Source organism: Petromyzon marinus, unplaced genomic scaffold (genome assembly GCF_048934315.1).
Source record: "Petromyzon marinus isolate PM22_M1 ecotype Great Lakes invasive population unplaced genomic scaffold, UKy_Petmar_22M1.pri1.0 PM_G_Scaffold_114, whole genome shotgun sequence".
NCBI lineage: Eukaryota > Metazoa > Chordata > Hyperoartia > Petromyzontiformes > Petromyzontidae > Petromyzon > Petromyzon marinus.
In genome coordinates this window covers 484,140-503,876 of record NW_027422667.1, presented here as the reverse complement: position 1 = coordinate 503,876, position 19,737 = coordinate 484,140, and the positions used below count along the sequence as shown (strand labels likewise).

The window sequence follows — 19,737 nt, the reverse complement described above, 5'->3', positions numbered from 1 at the left end:
TGGGCAGGTTGTGAATCACGGAGAGCTGTTTGATGATCTCTGGGAGAGAGAGAATGGGCAGGTTCTGAATCTCGGAGAGCTGTGTGATGGTCTCTGGGAGAGAGAATGGGCAGGCTGTGAATCACGGAGAGCTGTTTGATGATCTCTGAGAGAGAGAATGGGCAGGGGAGAGAGGGGGAAGAGTGGGGGAGAAAGGAGGAGAGGGGGGGGGAGATGATGGTGGAACCCACGACCTCCTGCGTACCAGGCGAGGTACTTGACATCTCGCAGCCACCGTGATGATGACGATGATGAGAGAGACACGCAAACTCCAAACGTACAGCAGCAGGCGGTAGAGAGAGAGAGGAAGAGAGAGATACAAAGACGGCCGGGGAGGGCTACGGGTGGGTGAGCCGTGCCGTGCCTTCGATGTCTCCGACAGCCTCGGAGAGGATGCGCCGAGCGAGGTCCAGGAAGCCGTTGAGGCCGGGGCGCACGACGTGGCAGCGCCGTGTCCTGGCCGAGAGGAGGTTGCCCTTGCGGAAGGGCAAATCGTCGGTCAGCACCGTGCGCAGCTTGCCCAGGATCGCAGGGAACCTGGCACGGGGACAGCGGGGGAGGAGACGCGGTGGGGGTTGTGGTGTCGCCGCCGCCATCGACGCCGCCACCGTCGCCGACAACAACAACGACGACGACAACCGCCGTTCGCCACTAAGTGGCGATGACGTCACCACGACGCTTGTGCCAGGCCATGTGCACTTCAAGGCCACGTGAAGTGTTGAACGCACGCTGGCACGAAGGTCACGGGGCAGACCCAGGTGCCAGGGGGGGACTGACTGAGATGAGTGGCTGATGCACCACCTGTGCCCCCTACTGTGCCAACCCGCTGTGCTTTAGCCACCCGGCGCTCCGCTCGTTGTTGTGAGCGTCGCTCCACCGCCCTCCGTTGTTGTTGGAGGGCGACTACCTCCAACTGCCCAGTAGCATCCTTCACGAGCCTCCTCCACTGAGTCCGATCTCGACACCGCTGGTACCAGTCATCGGCAAGTCCACTCAGCTCCACGTCCTCCTGTACCACGTCACTCCATCTTCTCTAGCCCCCTCGATCCGGCTGAACAAAAGCTGTTTCGGCATGTGATGGCTGGGCATGCGGGCTACATGGCCCAGCCAACGCAGTGTTGCCTGCCGGAGGAGCTCACCGATGGGACCTTGCCCAGATCTTTCAAGGATTTGTGAGCTCCTCACACAATCCAGCCAGGTTAAACCCAGGATGGATCGTAGACAGGCCAGCCTAAATGTTTCTAACCAGCAAAGATGTTCCCTTAGGGGGGTCCACGTTTCACAGGCATAGAGAAGGGAGGGAATGACTGTGGCCGAGAAGACCTGAAGCTTAGTGCGGAGCGACAGACCAAGTAGCTTCCACACAGCATTACGCAACCGATGAAAAGATAATGCCGCTTGACCGATTCCGAGTGCTGTTAAACCGGAGCCGGTCATGAGCACACTGCCCAGGTATGGGAAACTCTCCACTCTCCCCACAACTATCCCATCACCAATTGGAAGTTGTGGGGGTGGAGTGTCCGATGGCACAAAATACCCAGGCAAGTGCTTAGTTTCAGTGGGTAAGGCTCCACCTCTTAGTGGCAAGCTCCAGGTTCAGCAGCAGTGCCTCCAACTCCTCCTTTGAGTGAGCAGCAATTCCCAGATCATCGGCATACATTACATGGTTGAACAATCGGGAGCCATCCCTTGACCGCACCCGGGCATCGATCAGCCTCCCATTCTATCTGTACCAGATGGGAATTCCTCCGGTACAGCTACTGAAGACTTCACGAACTACGTGGTCAAAATAGATGTTTAATAATGTGGGAGCCAGAGGACATCCCTGCCGCACCCCAAGGTGTACAGGGAATGGCTCCGACTCCCGGCCACGTAGATTTGCCTGGGCCCGCTCACTATCATGAAGGTCCTTAATGATCATGAGCAGAGGGTCAGGGACTTCGAAAGCACGAAGAACAACCCAGAGCCCAGGCCTACTGATGGTGTCATAGGCCTTGGTCAGGTCAATAAAGCAGAGATGTAGGTCTTGTTGGAATTCCCTATACCTATACTGTAGCAGACAGACAGAAAATATGACATGTGCAGGAACGCCTTTTCCTGAAACCGCATTGGGGTTCCGCATGCCTCTTCTAAGCGTGCCTTGCACGGCGATGTTGAATAATCCTTGCCAGGACCTTTCCCGGCACACTGAGGAGTGAGATACCCCTGTAGTTGTTACAGTCTGTACGGTCCCCCTTCTTAAAGAGGGGGACCACCAGGGCATTCTTCCAATCCTGCGGAACCCATCCAGTGGTCCAGACTGTTGTTATGATGTCATGTAGGACAGTTTGTGCACAAACGCCACCCTTCCTCAGCATTTTGCATGGGAGATCGTCTCTACCCGGTGCCTTTCCTGGTCTCAGACTCTGGATTGCCTTCAGTACTTCCTCAACAGATGGCACCTCAGCCAGCCACTCACAGGGGGTGACTTCTTCCAATATTTGAGGCACCGCAGCCTCAGTAGTGTCATCCCCACTTTGGCCCACAATGTTTTCCAGGTTGAGGGATTTTTCCTCCCCCAGGACCTCACAGAAATGCTCAGCAAATATGCAAACCTGTTCCTCGGGGTCGGAGATTTGGTCACTGTTCTTTCCCCTAATGATGGTAATAGGTGTGGCGCTGCAGGTTATATTTTTTTATGGAGTTAAAGAGCGATTTGTGATCGCGGGCCATTGAGGCAGACTCCATCTCCTCAGCAACCCGCGACCACCACCCATCCTTGCAGCACCTCACGGCTCTCCATACTTCCGAGCAAAGGTTACGGTAAGCCTCCTCATTCTCCGACGCGGGATGCTGTAGGCTATGAGAGTGGGCCTGTCGCTTTTCTCAGCCAGCCTGAGCACCTCCACTGTCAGCCAAGGTCTCTGGGGAGGTCTGGACCGTGTACCCAAAGCAGCCATTGCAGCTGCATGAGCCACAGTCCTAAATCTCGCCCATTGTCCCTCGACATTAGGAGGAGTGGGGGACGATGCCAACCCCAGCCACACTGAGACCAGGCCACTATGGGTTTAAATGGGGTCCTGGGTGTACACCCACCACCGGAGTGGAAGAATGGCAGGCGCATCTTACAGATGACTAGTCGATGGTCAGTGGGCAGATCAGTACCACGGTAGGTCCTGGTGTCAAGGACATGGGCCCGCATTCGCTGTTCCGTCACTATGACATCCAGTAGATGGCCTTGCTTAGACCCGGCATGCATCCATGATGTTGTGTGGATGCGCCGATGCCGGAACAGCGTGTTGGTAATTATAAGCCCATGGGCTGCACACAAATCTAGCAACCTCCTGCCGTTGTTATTGAGCTGATCTGGCTCATGCCTTCCAATCACTCCAGACCAGGTGTCAGCATCATGACCAACTCGGGCATTGAAGTCACCCAACAAGATGACTCTATCCCGAGGGTCCACTTTAGCTAGCACCTGTGACAGGAGGTTATAGGAGGCATCTGACTTATGCCTGCATCCTTCCACGGATGTTCATCTTCGGTGGGGGCATAACTAACCATGACCACCACTCCTCACCTCTGGTTGATGGGAAGGCGAGCCCAAAAAGTAGCCTGGGGCTTACAGCTTCCCACACCTCACCACCACGCTCCCACGCCCCCTTCATTCTTTTGTTTAGAAGAAGAGCCACTCCCTGTTGTTTGGTAGTCTCCTCCCCTGAGTAGAAGACTGTCCACCCCTCACGGTGGCAGGAGCCAGAGCCGGTCCACCGGACCTCCTGATTACCACAGAGATCCAGGCGGTACCGGTCCAGCTCCCGACAGAGAAGTGGCAACCTCTCCTCCGCAGTGAGCATTCGAACATTCTACGAGGCCATCCGTAGTGGCTTTTCGTTGTTAAAGGAGGAGCCCCGAGGGGAAGGATTCAGTCTCCTGGCTCCGCCAAATGGGGTTTGGCCAGGAGACGTCATAAATGCCTATCCCCCCGGGGCCTCCGGCACAAGCTTATTAATTACATTTTTCATTCATGGTTTGGTGATAATTAATTGAACGTAGATGGGTTACCAGCCCCTCGCACCCATGCAGAGCCCCCAATTGGCTGCTGTGGTGGCTACAAACGTCATTAAGGGAAAAGCCAAAAATCTAAATAGGCCCTCCCCCCATGGCACTGCCCACCACAGCGTTGCCATCCGGTACCAACGAGGAGGTAGGGGGTTGTTTTTGCCACCGTCACAACCCTCACCATCACCACCATCACCCTCACCACCGTCACCACCATCACCACCATCACCACCACCACCCACACCACCACCCCCACTACCACCACCACCACCACCACTACCACCGTCACCACCATCACCCCCACCACCACCCACACCTCCACCCCCACCACCACCACCACCACCGTCACCACCCCCACCATCACCACCACCTCCTCCACCACCCCCACCCACACCACCACCACCACCACCTCCTCGACCACCATCACCCCCACCACCACCACCCCCACCACCACCCCCACCACCACCCCCACCACCACCACCTCCTCCACCACCATCACCCCCACCACCGTCACCACAGTCACCACCTCCACCACCACCACCAGCCTGGTCTCCTCGTCACCTGCAGTCCAACAGGGAGCTCTGGTAGGCTGTCAGCAGTGGAGTCTTGCAGGGGCTGAGCGCTCGCTGGGAACACAGCAGGGGAGAGATAGGTGAGGGTGACACCTGCACCTGTCACTCACCACTCACCACCTCACCACTCACCACCTCACCACTCAACTCACCTCACCCTTCACTCAACACTCACCCACCCCTCACCAACCCCTCACCTCACCACTCACCTCACCTGCCACTCACCCTACCTGTGGGTGTTGTGGAGGCACCCCCAGTGGCAGCTGTCTCTGTGTGTGAGTCTGCTGTTGCCTAGGGGCACCCCCAGTGGCAGCTGTCTCTGTGTGTGAGTCTGCTGTTGCCTAGGGGCACCCCCAGTGGCAGCTGTCTCTGTGTGTGAGTCTGCTGTGGTCTAGGGGCACCCCCAGGGGCAGCTGTCTCTGTGTGTGAGTCTGCTGTTGCCTAGGGGCACCCCCAGTGGCAGCTGTCTCTGTGTGTGAGTCTGCTGTTGCCTAGGGGCACCCCCAGTGGCAGCTGTCTCTGTGGGTGAGTCTGCTGTAGCCTAGGGGCACCCCCAGTGGCAGCTGTCTCTGTGTGTGAGTCTGCTGTAGCCTAGGGGTACCCCCAGTGGCAGCTGTCTCTGTGTGTGAGTCTGCTGTGGCCTAGGGGCACCCCCAGTGGCAGCTTAATGATAATGATAGTGATCAATAATAATTAGTGATGATAGTGATCAATAATAATTAGTGATGACAGTGATTAACAATAATTAGTGATGATAGTGATCAATAATAATTAGTGATGACAGTGATTAACAATAATTAGTGGTGATAGTGATCAATAATAATTAGTGATGACAGTGATGAACAATAATTAGTGGTGATAGTGATCAATAATAATTAGTGATGACAGTGATTAACAATAATTAGTGATGATAGTGATTAACAATAATTAGTGATGATAGTGATTAATAATAATTAGTGATGATAGTGATTAACGATGATTAGTGATGATGGTGATTAACAATAATTAGTGGTGATAGTGATCAATAATAATTAGTGATGACAGTGATGAACAATAATTAGTGGTGATAGTGATCAATAATAATTAGTGATGACAGTGATTAACAATAATTAGTGATGATAGTGATTAACAATAATTAGTGATGATAGTGATTAACAATAATTAGTGATGACAGTGATTAACGATAATTAGTGATGATAGTGATTAACAATAATTAGTGATGACAGTGATTAACAATAATTAGTGATGACAGTGATTAACAATAATTAGTGATGACAGGGATTAACAATAATTAGTGATGATGGTGATTAACAATAATTAGTGATGATGGTGATTAACAATAATTAGTGATGATAGTGATCAATAATAATTAGTGATGACAGTGATTAACAATAATTAGTGATGATAGTGATCAATAATAATTAGTGATGACAGTGATTAACAATAATTAGTGATGACAGTGATCAATAATAATTAGTGATGACAGTGATTAACAATAATTAGTGATGATAGTGATTAACAATAAGTAGTGATGATAGTGATTAACAATAATTAGTGATGATAGTGATTAACAATAATTAGTGATGACAGTGATCAATAATAATTAGTGATGATAGTGATTAACAATAATTAGTGATGATAGTGATTAATGATAATTAGTGATGGTAGTGATTAACAATAATTAGTGATGACAGTGATTAATGATAATTAGTGATCATAGCGATGAACAATAATTAGTGATGACAGTGATTAATGATAATTAGTGATGGTAGTGATTAACAATAATTAGTGATGACAGTGATCTTGGGCAGGCGATGTAACCTGCAGTGGAGACACCAACTCCAGGACATGCTTGAGGTGGATGGCGTAGTTGATCTTAGACTCAGAAGTTCTCAACTGGAACAGGGTGGATGGATAGACAGATACATAGATAGATACATTTTGATTTAAAGCTTTCGTGACCGCAGGGATTCATATTCTTGGTTCTTTCGGTAAAGTCACCACGTAGAAAGGGAAACTATAAAATAATAAAAATATAAAACAATAAAATTATCACGAAGTTTCGACTGCAACACAAGTAATCATCATCAAGGTGTGAAAACCACAGCAAGAAAATTGTATTGTTTTATATTTATATTATTTCCCTTCTACGTGACTTTACCGAATATAGATAGATACATGTAGAGATAAATATAGACAAATAAATAGATCACTAAATAGCCTCTCTCTCTACATCACGGGTGGGGAACCTTTTTTCTACCAAGGGCCATTTGGATATTTACAACATCATTCGCGGGCCATACAAAATTGATCAACTTAAAAATTAGCCCGTTATATCCGGTCAAACGTTTAATTAACTCGCCCCTAATGCGATGGGCTGGAACTGCTTCTCTTTGGCGAAGCGTTTGGTGATGTTAGCCGGTATTGACGATGTTGTTGCTACTCGCAACTGCTCTTCCAGGTTTGCTCTACCTAGATTTATTGAATTTCGAGTCCTGCCTGCGGTTGCCTTGGCAGGGCCAGAGACCGGACGTTCCCCACCCCTGTTTAACGTGATGAAGGGGTACTGTGTGGTGCTGAGCGAGGTGATGCTGATGATGATTAAAGTGATCATCTCACCGTCTCTGTCTTAGGGATTTGAATCAGCATTGAGAGCAGGTGGTCTACATCCAGAAACTGACTGATAGCTGCACACACATACACACAGACATCACACATATACACACAGACACACACACACAGACATACACAACAACAACAACCGCCATTCGCCACTAAGTGGCGGTGACGTCACCACGACGCTTGTGCCAGGCCATGTGCACCTTGAGGCCACATGAAGTGTCGAACGCCCACCGGCAGGTGGTCACGGGGCAGACCCAGGTGCCACGGGTCGACTGACTAAGATGACTGAGATGACTGGCTGATGCACCACCTGTGCCCCCTACTGTGCCAACTTGCTGTGCTTTAGCCAGCCGGCGCTCCGCTCGTCGTTGTGAGCGTCGCTCCTCCGCCCTCCGTTGTTGTTGGAGGGCGACTGCCTCCAACTGCCCAGTAGCGTCCTTCACGAGCCTCCTCCACAGAGGCCGATCTTGACACCGCTGGTACCAGTCATCGGCAAGTCCACTCAGCTCCACGTCCTCCTGTACCACATCACTCCATCTCTTCTCTAGCCCGTGCCGCGCCCGTTTAGCCCCCTCAATCCGGCCGAACAAAATCTATTTGGGCATGTGGTGATTGGGCATGCGGGCTACATGGCCCAGCCAACGCAGTCTTGCCTGCCGGAGGAGCTCACCGATGGGACTTTGTCCAAATTTTTCGAGGATTTGTGAGCTCCTTACACAATCCAGCCTGGTTAAACCCAGGATTGATCGTAGGCAGGCCAGCCTAAATATTTCTAACCGGCGAAGATGTTCCATTAGGGGGGTACACGTTTCACAAGCGTAGAGAAGGGAGGGAAGACCCGAAGCTTCGTGCGGAGCGACAGACCAGGTAACTTCCACACAGCGTTACGCAACCGATTAAAAGATAATGCCGCTCGACTGATTCGGAGTGAGACCTCTGCTGTTAAACCGGAGCCGGTCATGAGCACATTGCCCAGGTATGGGAAACTCTCCACTCTCTCCACAACTGCCCCATCACCCACATACCCACTCACCCACCCACCCAACCACTCACTCACCGACTCACCCACCCACCCACTCACTCACCCACTCACCCACCCACATACCCACCCACCCACTCAGCCACCCACCCACCAACCCACCCACCCACCGGCCTGCACTCTATAGAAGTTGTCTTCCTGCATCAGCTCATCCACACAGTCGAGACGGCCTCTGAGCGTCTCTTCGTCCACCAGCGGCTCGTGGATGTTGGCTCTGAGCCGGCGCGCTCCTCCACGCGTCCTCGTGTAGTTGAGCACCCCGAATAGCGAGTGGGAGCTCCTGGGTGCACGCTCGCACGCACACACACACACACACGGGTGGAGGAGGGTCACACACACACCAACACACACCCACACACACTCACACCACACTCGCACCCACACATACACGCACACACACCAACACACACACACTACCACACTTGCACCCACACACACCCCCACACACACCAACACACACCAACACACACACCAACACACACACACCAACACAAACCACAAAACAACAACAACCACCATTCGCCACTAAGTGGCGGTGACATCACCACGACGCTTGTGCCAGGCTATGTGCACCCTGAGGCTACGTGAAGTGTCGAACGCCCGCTGGCAGGAGGTCACGGGGCAGACCCAGGTGCCACGGGTCGACTGACTGAGATGACTGGCTGATGCACCACCTGTGCCCCCTACTGTGGCAACCTGCTGTGCTTTAGCCACCCGGCGCTCCGCTCGTTGTTGTGAGCGTCGCTCCTCTGCCCTCCATTGTTGTTGGAGGGCGACTGCCTCCAACTGCCCAGTAGCGTCCTTCATGAGCCTCCTCCACAGAGGCCGATCTTGACACCGCTGGTACCAGTCATCGGCAAGTCCACTCAGCTCCACGTCCTCCTGTACCACATCACTCCATCTCTTCTCTAGCCCGTGCCGCACCCGCTTAGCCCCCTCAATCCGGCCGAACAAAAGCTGTTTCGGCATGCGGTGGCTGGGCATGCGGGTTACATGACCTATCCGAGGGGCCACTCTATCCCGAGGGGCCACTTTAGCCAGCACCTGCGACAGGAGGTCATAGAAGGCATCTGACTCATCGGCTTTGCCTGCATCCCTCCACGGATGTTCATCTTCGGTGGGGGCATAAGTAACCACGACCACCATTCCTCGCCTCGGGTTGATGGGAAGGCGAGCCCAAAGTAGCCTGGGGCTTACAGCTTCCCACACCTCACCGCCACGCTCCCACGCCCCCTTCATTCTTTTGTTCAAAAGAAGAACCACTCCCTGTTTTTTGGCAGTCTGCTGTCCCGAGTAGAGGACTGTCCACCCCTCATGGTGGCAGGAGCCAGAGCCAGTCCACCGGACCTCCTGAATGCCACATAGATCCAGGCGGTACCGGTCCAGCTCCCGACAGAGGAGTGGCAGCCTCTCCTCCGCAGTGAGCGTTCGAACATTCCACGTGGCCACCCGTAGTGGTTTTTCGTTGTTTCTGGAGGAGCCCCGAGGGTAGATATTCAATCTCCTGGCTCCACACACAACCACACACACCACACACACCCACACACCACACACACCAACACACACACCAACACACACACACCAACACACAGAAGGGGGAGCGGCTATCCCCGCTAGCGAGGGAAGAGGAGGCATCGTCTACCGGGGGTCGTGGGAGTTGCGCAGCAGCTCCAGGTTGGCGGCCGTTGTGCCGTCGATCATGGCGGTGCGCTCACTGCCGCAGAAGGAGACGCGCACGGAGGCCGGGGCGAGCACCACGCCCTGGATGAACTCCACATACTGCAGCAGCGCCGCCGGCGAAGCCAGGCAGTAGTATCTGGGGGTGGTCGGCAGGGGGGAGGGTGAGAGGGGGGTGGGTGAGTGGGTGGATGAATGGATGGGTGAGTGGATGGGTGGGTGGGTGAGTGAGTGGGTAACCCTAACCCTAACCACTCCATCTCTTCTCTAGCCCGTACCGTGCCCGTTTAGCCCCCTCGATGCGGCCGAACAAAAGCTGTTTGGGCATGCGGTGGCTGGGCATGCGGGCTACATGGCCCAGCCAACGCAGCCTTGCCTGCCGGAGGAGCTCACCGGTGAGCTCCTCACCCGCTCACCCACACACTCACCCACACACTCACTCACCCACTCACCCACCCACTCACCCACCCACACACACATCCACACACACACCTACACACACCCACTCACTTCCCCTGCACGTCCATGAGTACGGTGGCCATGTGGGGCACGCAGAGCCTTCGCACGGCGTCCATGCCCCGCTCCTCGTTGAAATATTTCCTCAGCACCGTGGTCACGTGGGCCTCCTGCACACGCACTCACCACGAGGTGGCAGCACCCACTGTGGTGCGTCTGTGGGTCTCTGGTGAGTCTGTGGGTCTCTGTGTGGTGAGTCTATGGGTCTCTGTATGGTGAGTCTTTGGGTCTCTGTGCGATGAGTCTATGGGTCTCTGTGTGGTGAGTCTGTGGGTCTCTGTGTGATGAGTCTAGGAGTCTCTGTGTGGTGAGTCTATGGGTCTCTGTATGTGATGAGTCTATGGGTCTCTGTGTGATGAGTCTATGGGTCTCTGTGTGGTGAGTCTGTGGGTCTCTGTGTGATGAGTCTAGGAGTCTCTGCGTGATGAGTCTGTGGGTCTCTGCGTGATGAGTCTGTGGGTCTCTGTGTGATGAGTCTATGGGTCTCTGTGTGATGAGTCTATGGGTCTCTGCGTGGTGAGTCTATGGCTCTCTGTGTGATGAGTCTAGGAGTCTCCGCGTGGTGAGTAGTGGCGATGCCCTCCGTGCGTGCTCACAGGGAAGTAGTCCCTCAGCAGGGTGAACATTTTGCTGGCGTTTGGGTTGCAGGCCGTTTGGGGCATCACCACCTCCAGCGGGCGTAGCACCTGCAGCTTGGTGATCGCCTGAACAAGCAGCAGCAGCAACAGCAGCAGCAGCAGCAGCGCCAGCAACGAGAATAACAGGCTGAGGTGCAGCAGGAGGAGGTCACGGGACAGACCCAGGTGCAGTGCGTTGACTGCTGTGCCAGGCTAGGTGCACCAGGAGGAGGTCACAGGACAGACCCAGGTGCAATGGGTTGACTGCTGTGCCAGGCTAGGTGCACCAGGAGGAGGTCACGGGACAGACCCAGGTGCAGTGGGTTGACTGCTGTGCCAAGCTAGGTGCATGAGGTAAGGTAAAATTAAAAAACTAGTGTTTAATAGTTTAATACTAACTTAACCTGTCAATGTATATAAATATACTGCATACCTGCAGAATAACGACACGCACACATTGGCACGTAGCTACTTACGTGGCTACTGGGTCCCGCACTTTCAAGGGCCCCGCGCTAAACGCTTTCAAGCGATCAATTCCGGTTCGGTGATTCTGCTCTCTTACCAGAGTACGAAACCACCCTTCAGCTTTTACGAACGGCCGAGTGTGTTGAAGGTTCAGTTTCAGTTTTCAGTTTATTTTGGGTATAGCCCTGTGAGCCATCCGGCTCTTGAATCGGAGTGCAACCGCAACAAACCAACAAACCAACAAAAACACGACCAAGAAAAGCATCAAATTTTGACTTAAAGCTTTCGTGACTGCAGTGATTCATATTCTCAGCTCTTTCGGTAAAGTCACGTTGAAGGGAAACAATAAAATAATAAGCACAGAGACAATTTAAACCGAGAAGATGTATTCTGGCTTAGCAATCATTGTAAGGATTTGATAAACTATTTCAGGTCTTAATTGATTGTTCACGCTTACGGTGGCTTTCAGACAGCATACATTAATTTTTCGTCTCCCCCCTCCTCTTTTCAGAACATAGATGGACTCGTCATTCTAAATAAACTGACAAATCGTGGCGCCAACGTATTTTTATAAATAAATAAATGCACCGATTATAAATAAATAAATTAATGTGAACCGCCACTTCTTTCAAATGTTTCTTGCCGTTGGTTTTGACATCTGATGATGACCGTTTGTGTTATGGTTGAAACGTCGTGAGAATTTTTATAGTTTTATATATATTTTAGTATTTTATTGTTTCCCTTCAACGTGGTGACTTTACCGAAAGAGCTAAGAATATGAATTACTGCTGCAGTCACGAAAGCTTCAAATCAAAACAACCACAACCACAAAGAAAACTTAGGTTAGAGATGTGTCGCATTATCCGGCCGTACAGCAAGTGACAAAAATGACAATCGCTTTACCGCGCAGGTGAAGAATGTGCGTGTTTTAGTTTTTAATTCAGGGCCCGGTTCATAACACGCACTGCACAGGAGGGGGGGGGCCCTTTGTGTTCGTGCACGGAGAGAGAAGGAGGGGCGGAGGCTGACCTTGACGTAGGGCTGGCTGTCGGGGAACTGACACAGCACCAGCTCGGGGCAGCGCAGGTCGATGCTGGCCAGGCCGACCTCGCCCCGAGCGATACCTCGGCCCTCTGCCAACGCCACCACCACCGACCTCGCCTCCACTTCCTCCTCCTCCTCCTCGTCGCCGGCGTCGGCGTCGTCAGTCGTGGAGAACGAGGTCGCTGCGGGGCCACAAGAGAGACGGGGTGCTGCCTCCTGTCGTGAGTCGATGAACGGTGGTGAGTCTACGGGTCTCTGTGTGAGTCTATGGGTCTCTGTGTGAGTCTATGGGTCTCTGTGTGAGTCTACGGGTCTCTGTGTGAGTCTACGGGTCTCTGTGTGAGTCTATGGGTCTCTGTCTGAGTCTATGGGTTTTTGTGTCAGTCTATGGGTCTCTGTGTGAGTCTATGGGTCTCTGTGTGAGTCTACGGGTCTCTGTGTGAGTCTACGGGTCTCTATGTGAGTCTACGGATCTCTGTGTGAGTCTACGGGTCTCTGTGTGAGTCTACGGGTCTCTGTGTGAGTCTACGGGTCTCTGTGTGAGTCAATGGGTATCTGTGTGAGTCTATGGGTCTCTGTGCGAGTCTACGGGTCTCTGTGTGAGTCTATGAAGGGTGGCGAGTCTATGGGTCTCTGTGTGAGTCTATGGGTTTCAGTGTTAGTCTACGGGTCTCTGTGTGAGTCTATGGGTTTCTGTGTGAGTCTACGAGTCTCTGTGCGAGTCTATGGGTCTCTGTGTGAGTCTATGGGTTTCTGTGTGAGTCTATGGGTCTCTGTGTGAGTCTATGGGTCCTGTGTGAGTCTATGGGTTTCTGTGTGAGTCTATGGGTCTCTGTGTGAGTCTATGGGTCTCTGTGCGAGTCTACGGGTCTCTGTGTGAGTCTATGAAGGGTGGTGAGTCTATGGGTCTCTGTATGAGTCTATGAAGGGTGGTGAGTCTACGGGTCTCTGTGCGAGTCTATGGGTTTCTGTGTGAGTCTACGGGTCTCTGTGTGAGTCTACGGGTCTCTGTGTGAGTCTACCGGTGGACGTGGTGGCCCTGCTGCTGCTGCCGGGCGCATGCCGCTGGCGTTGCCGCCGCGAGCCGCCTGGCGCCGCACGGAACCGGGAAGAGGGGAGGGGCGCCCGCGGGGCCCAGGAGGAGAAGCCTGGCATCACCACGGTGGGAGCATCACCGCAGCCGCCACCGCCACCACCGCCGCGGGCCCTGCCGCCGCCGCTGGTGGTTGTGGCGGTGTCGGCGTTGCCGCTCCGGTCGGCCAATCCCGACTCTGGGAACAAGAGAAACGGGGGGGGGGGGGGGGGCGGACGGAGACTTAATTAAAGCGGTCCGTTTTCTTCGGGGCTCCTCGCGCTCACGGCCCTGTTCCAACGCGGCACGGGGGGAGCGCGATGGCACCAGAAGGCCGACATCGTTCAAGAGAGAGGCTTCACCAAAAACAGAAGCGAGAGAGCTTGCATACTTCGACAGCTGGCGAGGAACGACGCCTCCCTCTCGTCTCCCCCCCCCCACCGCCCACCAACCCCAGCGAGGTCTTGTGCGAAATCCTGTTTGGCAGGATTAATTGTGCTCCCCTTTACAAGACCCTAGTGGAGGGAGCGAGCTGATTTTCTAAAGGGAGGGGGGGGAGAGGCTGCGTAGGGCCACACATTCGCTCGACGCAACATCACAGAACGGTGCCCGGAATGGAAAGCCGTGGGCTTGTCGGGGCCTTAATGCTCCGCAGGGAGCGGAGAGCAGCGAAATGCAATCTGTTCCTTAAACCTGCCGTGACCGCAGGAATTCATGTTGTTGAGTTATTTCGGCAAAAACTCACGTAGGTACGAAAACATTTTAATGGATCACGACGTTTGGATCGCGACACAAGCAACCGTCACCAGGTGTGAAACGAACACAGCAGGTGGACCGCCGACGTAGGAGCTGACGTAGGAGCAGTCCACGTGACCTCACCAAAAGAACCAAAGGATAAGGAGCAAGAGGAGCCAAAGTACGGTAATCCGTCAACATCAAAATAATCCGCGGAGAGGCGTCATCCCCCTCAGGGACGGAGCCAGGATTTTCAGCCCGGGGTGACATTCAACAAATGTTAACTTCAAGAATGATTAGAGATTTCGATTTAAAGCTTTCATGACTGCAAGGATTCATCTTCTTTGGTTCTTGCGGTAAAGTCACCACGTAGAATGAGAATAAAATAATAAAACAATAAAAGTCTCACGACGTTTCGGCCACAACACAAGTGGCCTTCTTCAGGTTTAAAGGGACAGACCTGTTGGGACGACAGGTGGCCTGAAGAAGGCCACCTGCGTTGCGGCCGAAACGTCGTGATAAGTTTATTGTTTTATTTTATTATTTTATTCTCATTCTACGTGGTGGTGACTTTACCGAAAGAACCAAAGAAGATGATTAGAGAGTCAGGCTTGAACCAGACGCCATCGGTTTGGCGACACGCTCTGATGGTGCAGTTACACGAAGTCCGCCGGACCGAGTGTCGTGCACTTACACGCACAATGTTTCAGATTTTTCGATTTTTTATTTTTTTTTCGGGGGTGACAATTGTCTAACCCTGTCACCCCCCCCCCGCCCCCTGGCTCCGCCGCTGATTGCCCTCCTGCACTCTCTCTGACCTTGCATCCTGGAGTGGCGTGCCGCGGGCGTGGAGCTGAGCAAAGACGAGGAGGCGGAGGAGGTGGAGGCGGTGGTGCTGTGTAGCTTGGCTCTGGTCTTTGTGCGCCGGGGAGGAGAATCCAGCAGTAGGCCAAACGAGTACTTGGGACCCTTCGTGGACATCCTGCAACCAAGCCTGGGGGTGAGCGAGATGTTGACTACCTCACCTGGTATACAGCAAGAGGTCGTGTGTTCCACCACCATCATCATCATCACGGTGGCTAGGAGATGTTAACGCCTGAGCCTGGCAGTGATTAGGAAGCTTGGGGAATATTCAAATCTGTGCGAGGGGCTTAACGCTGCTCAAACGATGAGGATCTGCGAGATTACCTCATCCGATTTCAAAAGAGCGGATCACCTGTCAGACACACACACAGACATCACACACACACACAAGACACACACAGACATCACACACACACACAAGACACACACACACATCACACAAGACACACACAGACATCACACACACACAGACACACACAAGACACACACAGACATCACACACACAGCCATCACACACACACACACAATACACACACAGACATCACACACACATCACACACACAGACATCACACACAGACACACACACAGACACACACACAGACATCACACACACACACACAAAAGACTCACACAGACATCACACACAGACACACACAAGACACACACAGACATCACACGCACACAGCCATCACACACACACACAAGACACACACACACAAGACACACACACACACATCACACACACACAGACACACACAAGACACACACAGCCATCACACACACACACAAGACACACACAGACATCACACACACACGACACACACAGAGACATCACACACACAGAGACATCACACACACAGAGACATCACACACACACAGACATCACACACACACAGACATCACACACACACACAAGACACACACACACATCACACACACAAGACACACACAGACATCACACACACACACAAGACACACACAGACATCACACACAAAGACATCACACACACGACACACACACAGACATCACACACAGACATCACACACACACGACACACACAGAGACATCACACACACAGAGACATCACACACACACAGACATCACACACACAAGACACACACAGACATCACACACAAAGACCCCCCGTACAGCCTTAACAATCTGTAGGGGCGAGTGCTGTAAGCGAGTAGCAGCACCTATAAGGGCCGGCACGGCACACGAGGGGGTGGGTGGCCAACACCACGCCCGACCGCCTTTGTCTCCCCCAGTGGTGATGTTTACTACACACCACTACACCAGGTACTCATTTGAGGCTGAGTCGACCTAGGGGAGGCCCAGGACCGGTTCAGAAAATCGTAGCGCGGCGTAGCGCTAACCACTACACTACCGCTCCCCACATACACACACACAGACACACACAGAGACACACACATCACACACAGAGACACACACAGACATCACACACACACACAAGACACACACAGACATCACACACACAAGACACACACACACATCACACAAGACACACACAGACATCACACACACACAGACACACACAAGACACACAGACATCACACACACAGCCATCACACACACACACAAAATACACACACAGACATCACACACACATCACACACACAGACATCACACACAGACACACACACAGACACACACACAGACATCACACACACACAAAAGACTCACACAGACATCACACACAGACACACACAAGACACACACAGACATCACATGCACACAGCCATCACACACACACACAAGACACACGCACACAAGACACACACACACATCACACACACACAAACACACACAAGACACACACAGCCATCACACACACACACAAGACACACACAGACATCACACACACATCACACACACAAGACACACACAGACATCACACACACAACACACACACAAGACACACAGACATCACACACACACAAAGACATCACACACACACGACACACACACAGACATCACACACAGACATCACACACACACGACACACACAGAGACATCACACACACAGAGACATCACACACACAGAGACATCACACACACACAGACATCACACACACACAGACATCACACACACACACACAAGACACACACAGACATCACACACACAAGACACACACAGACATCACACACACACACAAGACACACACAGACATCACACACAAAGACATCACACACACACGACACACACACAGACATCACACACAGACATCACACACACACGACACACACAGAGACATCACACACACAGAGACATCACACACACACAGACATCACACACACACAGACATCACACACACACAGACATCACACACACACACACAAGACACACACAGACATCACACACACACAGACACACACAAGACACACAGACATCACACACACAGCCATCACACACACACACAAAATACACACACAGACATCACACACACATCACACACACAGACATCACACACAGACACACACACAGACACACACACAGACATCACACACACACAAAAGACTCACACAGACATCACACACAGACACACACAAGACACACACAGACATCACATGCACACAGCCATCACACACACACACAAGACACACGCACACAAGACACACACACACATCACACACACAAACACACACAAGACACACACAGCCATCACACACACACACAAGACACACACAGACATCACACACACATCACACACACAAGACACACACAGACATCACACACACAACACACACACAAGACACACAGACATCACACACACACAAAGACATCACACACACACGACACACACACAGACATCACACACAGACATCACACACACACGACACACACAGAGACATCACACACACAGAGACATCACACACACAGAGACATCACACACACACAGACATCACACACACACAGACATCACACACACACACACAAGACACACACAGACATCACACACACAAGACACACACAGACATCACACACACACACAAGACACACACAGACATCACACACAAAGACATCACACACACACGACACACACACAGACATCACACACAGACATCACACACACACGACACACACAGAGACATCACACACACAGAGACATCACACACACACAGACATCACACACACACAGACATCACACACACACAGACATCACACACACACACACAAGACACACACAGACATCACACACACACAGAGACATCACACACACACAGACATCACACACACAAGACACACACAGACATCACACACAAAGACCCCCCGTACAGCCTTAACAATCTGTAGGGGCGAGTGCTGTAAGCGAGTAGCAGCACCTATAAGGGCCGGCACGGCACACGAGGGGGTGGGTGGCCAACACCACGCCCGACCGCCTTTGTCTCCCCCAGTGGTGATGTTTACTACACACCACTACACCAGGTACTCATTTGAGGCTGAGTCGACCTAGGGGAGGCCCAGGACCGGTTCAGAAAATCGTAGCGCGGCGTAGCGCTAACCACTACACTACCGCTCCCCACATACACACACACAGACACACACAGAGACACACACATCACACACAGAGACACACACAGACATCACACACACACACAAGACACACACAGACATCACACACACAAGACACACACACACATCACACAAGACACACACAGACATCACACACACACAGACACACACAAGACACACAGACATCACACACACAGCCATCACACACACACAAAATACACACACAGACATCACACACACATCACACACACAGACATCACACACAGACACACACACAGACACACACACAGACATCACACACACACAAAAGACTCACACAGACATCACAAACAGACACACACAAGACACACACAGACATCACATGCACACAGCCATCACACACACACACAAGACACACGCACACAAGACACACACACACATCACACACACACAAACACACACAAGACACACACAGCCATCACACACACACACAAGACACACACAGACATCACACACACATCACACACACAAGACACACACAGACATCACACACACAACACACACACAAGACACACAGACATCACACACACACAAAGACATCACACACACACGACACACACACAGACATCACACACAGACATCACACACACACGACACACACAGAGACATCACACACACAGAGACATCACACACACACAGACATCACACACACACAGACATCACACACACACAGACATCACACACACACACACAAGACACACACAGACATCACACACACACAGACATCACACACACACAGACATCACACACACAAGACACACACAGACATCACACACAAAGACCCCCCGTACAGCCTTAACAATCTGTAGGGGCGAGTGCTGTAAGCGAGTAGCAGCACCTATAAGGGCCGGCACGGCA

General features: G+C 52.2%; 1 protein-coding gene across 1 annotated transcript in view; it reads right to left on the bottom strand.

The window, feature by feature from the left end:
- Positions 1–18,514, bottom strand: part of LOC142909271 (mutS protein homolog 4-like) — a 29,496-nt gene extending 10,982 nt beyond the window's left edge. Inside the window, exons 1-12 of the mRNA XM_076059698.1 lie at positions 15,628–18,514; positions 15,258–15,421; positions 13,655–13,903; positions 12,618–12,814; positions 11,103–11,210; positions 10,501–10,616; positions 9,956–10,129; positions 8,424–8,593; positions 7,272–7,339; positions 6,474–6,548; positions 4,642–4,706; positions 399–576 (exon numbers count right to left, since the gene is read on the bottom strand). Of these exons, the coding sequence (XP_075915813.1) occupies positions 399–576; positions 4,642–4,706; positions 6,474–6,548; positions 7,272–7,339; positions 8,424–8,593; positions 9,956–10,129; positions 10,501–10,616; positions 11,103–11,210; positions 12,618–12,814; positions 13,655–13,903; positions 15,258–15,421; positions 15,628–15,632 (1,569 nt within the window). The 5' untranslated portion in view covers positions 15,633–18,514. The remainder of the gene's footprint in view (positions 1–398; positions 577–4,641; positions 4,707–6,473; positions 6,549–7,271; positions 7,340–8,423; positions 8,594–9,955; positions 10,130–10,500; positions 10,617–11,102; positions 11,211–12,617; positions 12,815–13,654; positions 13,904–15,257; positions 15,422–15,627) is intronic.
- Positions 18,515–19,737: the final 1,223 nt, after the last annotated feature.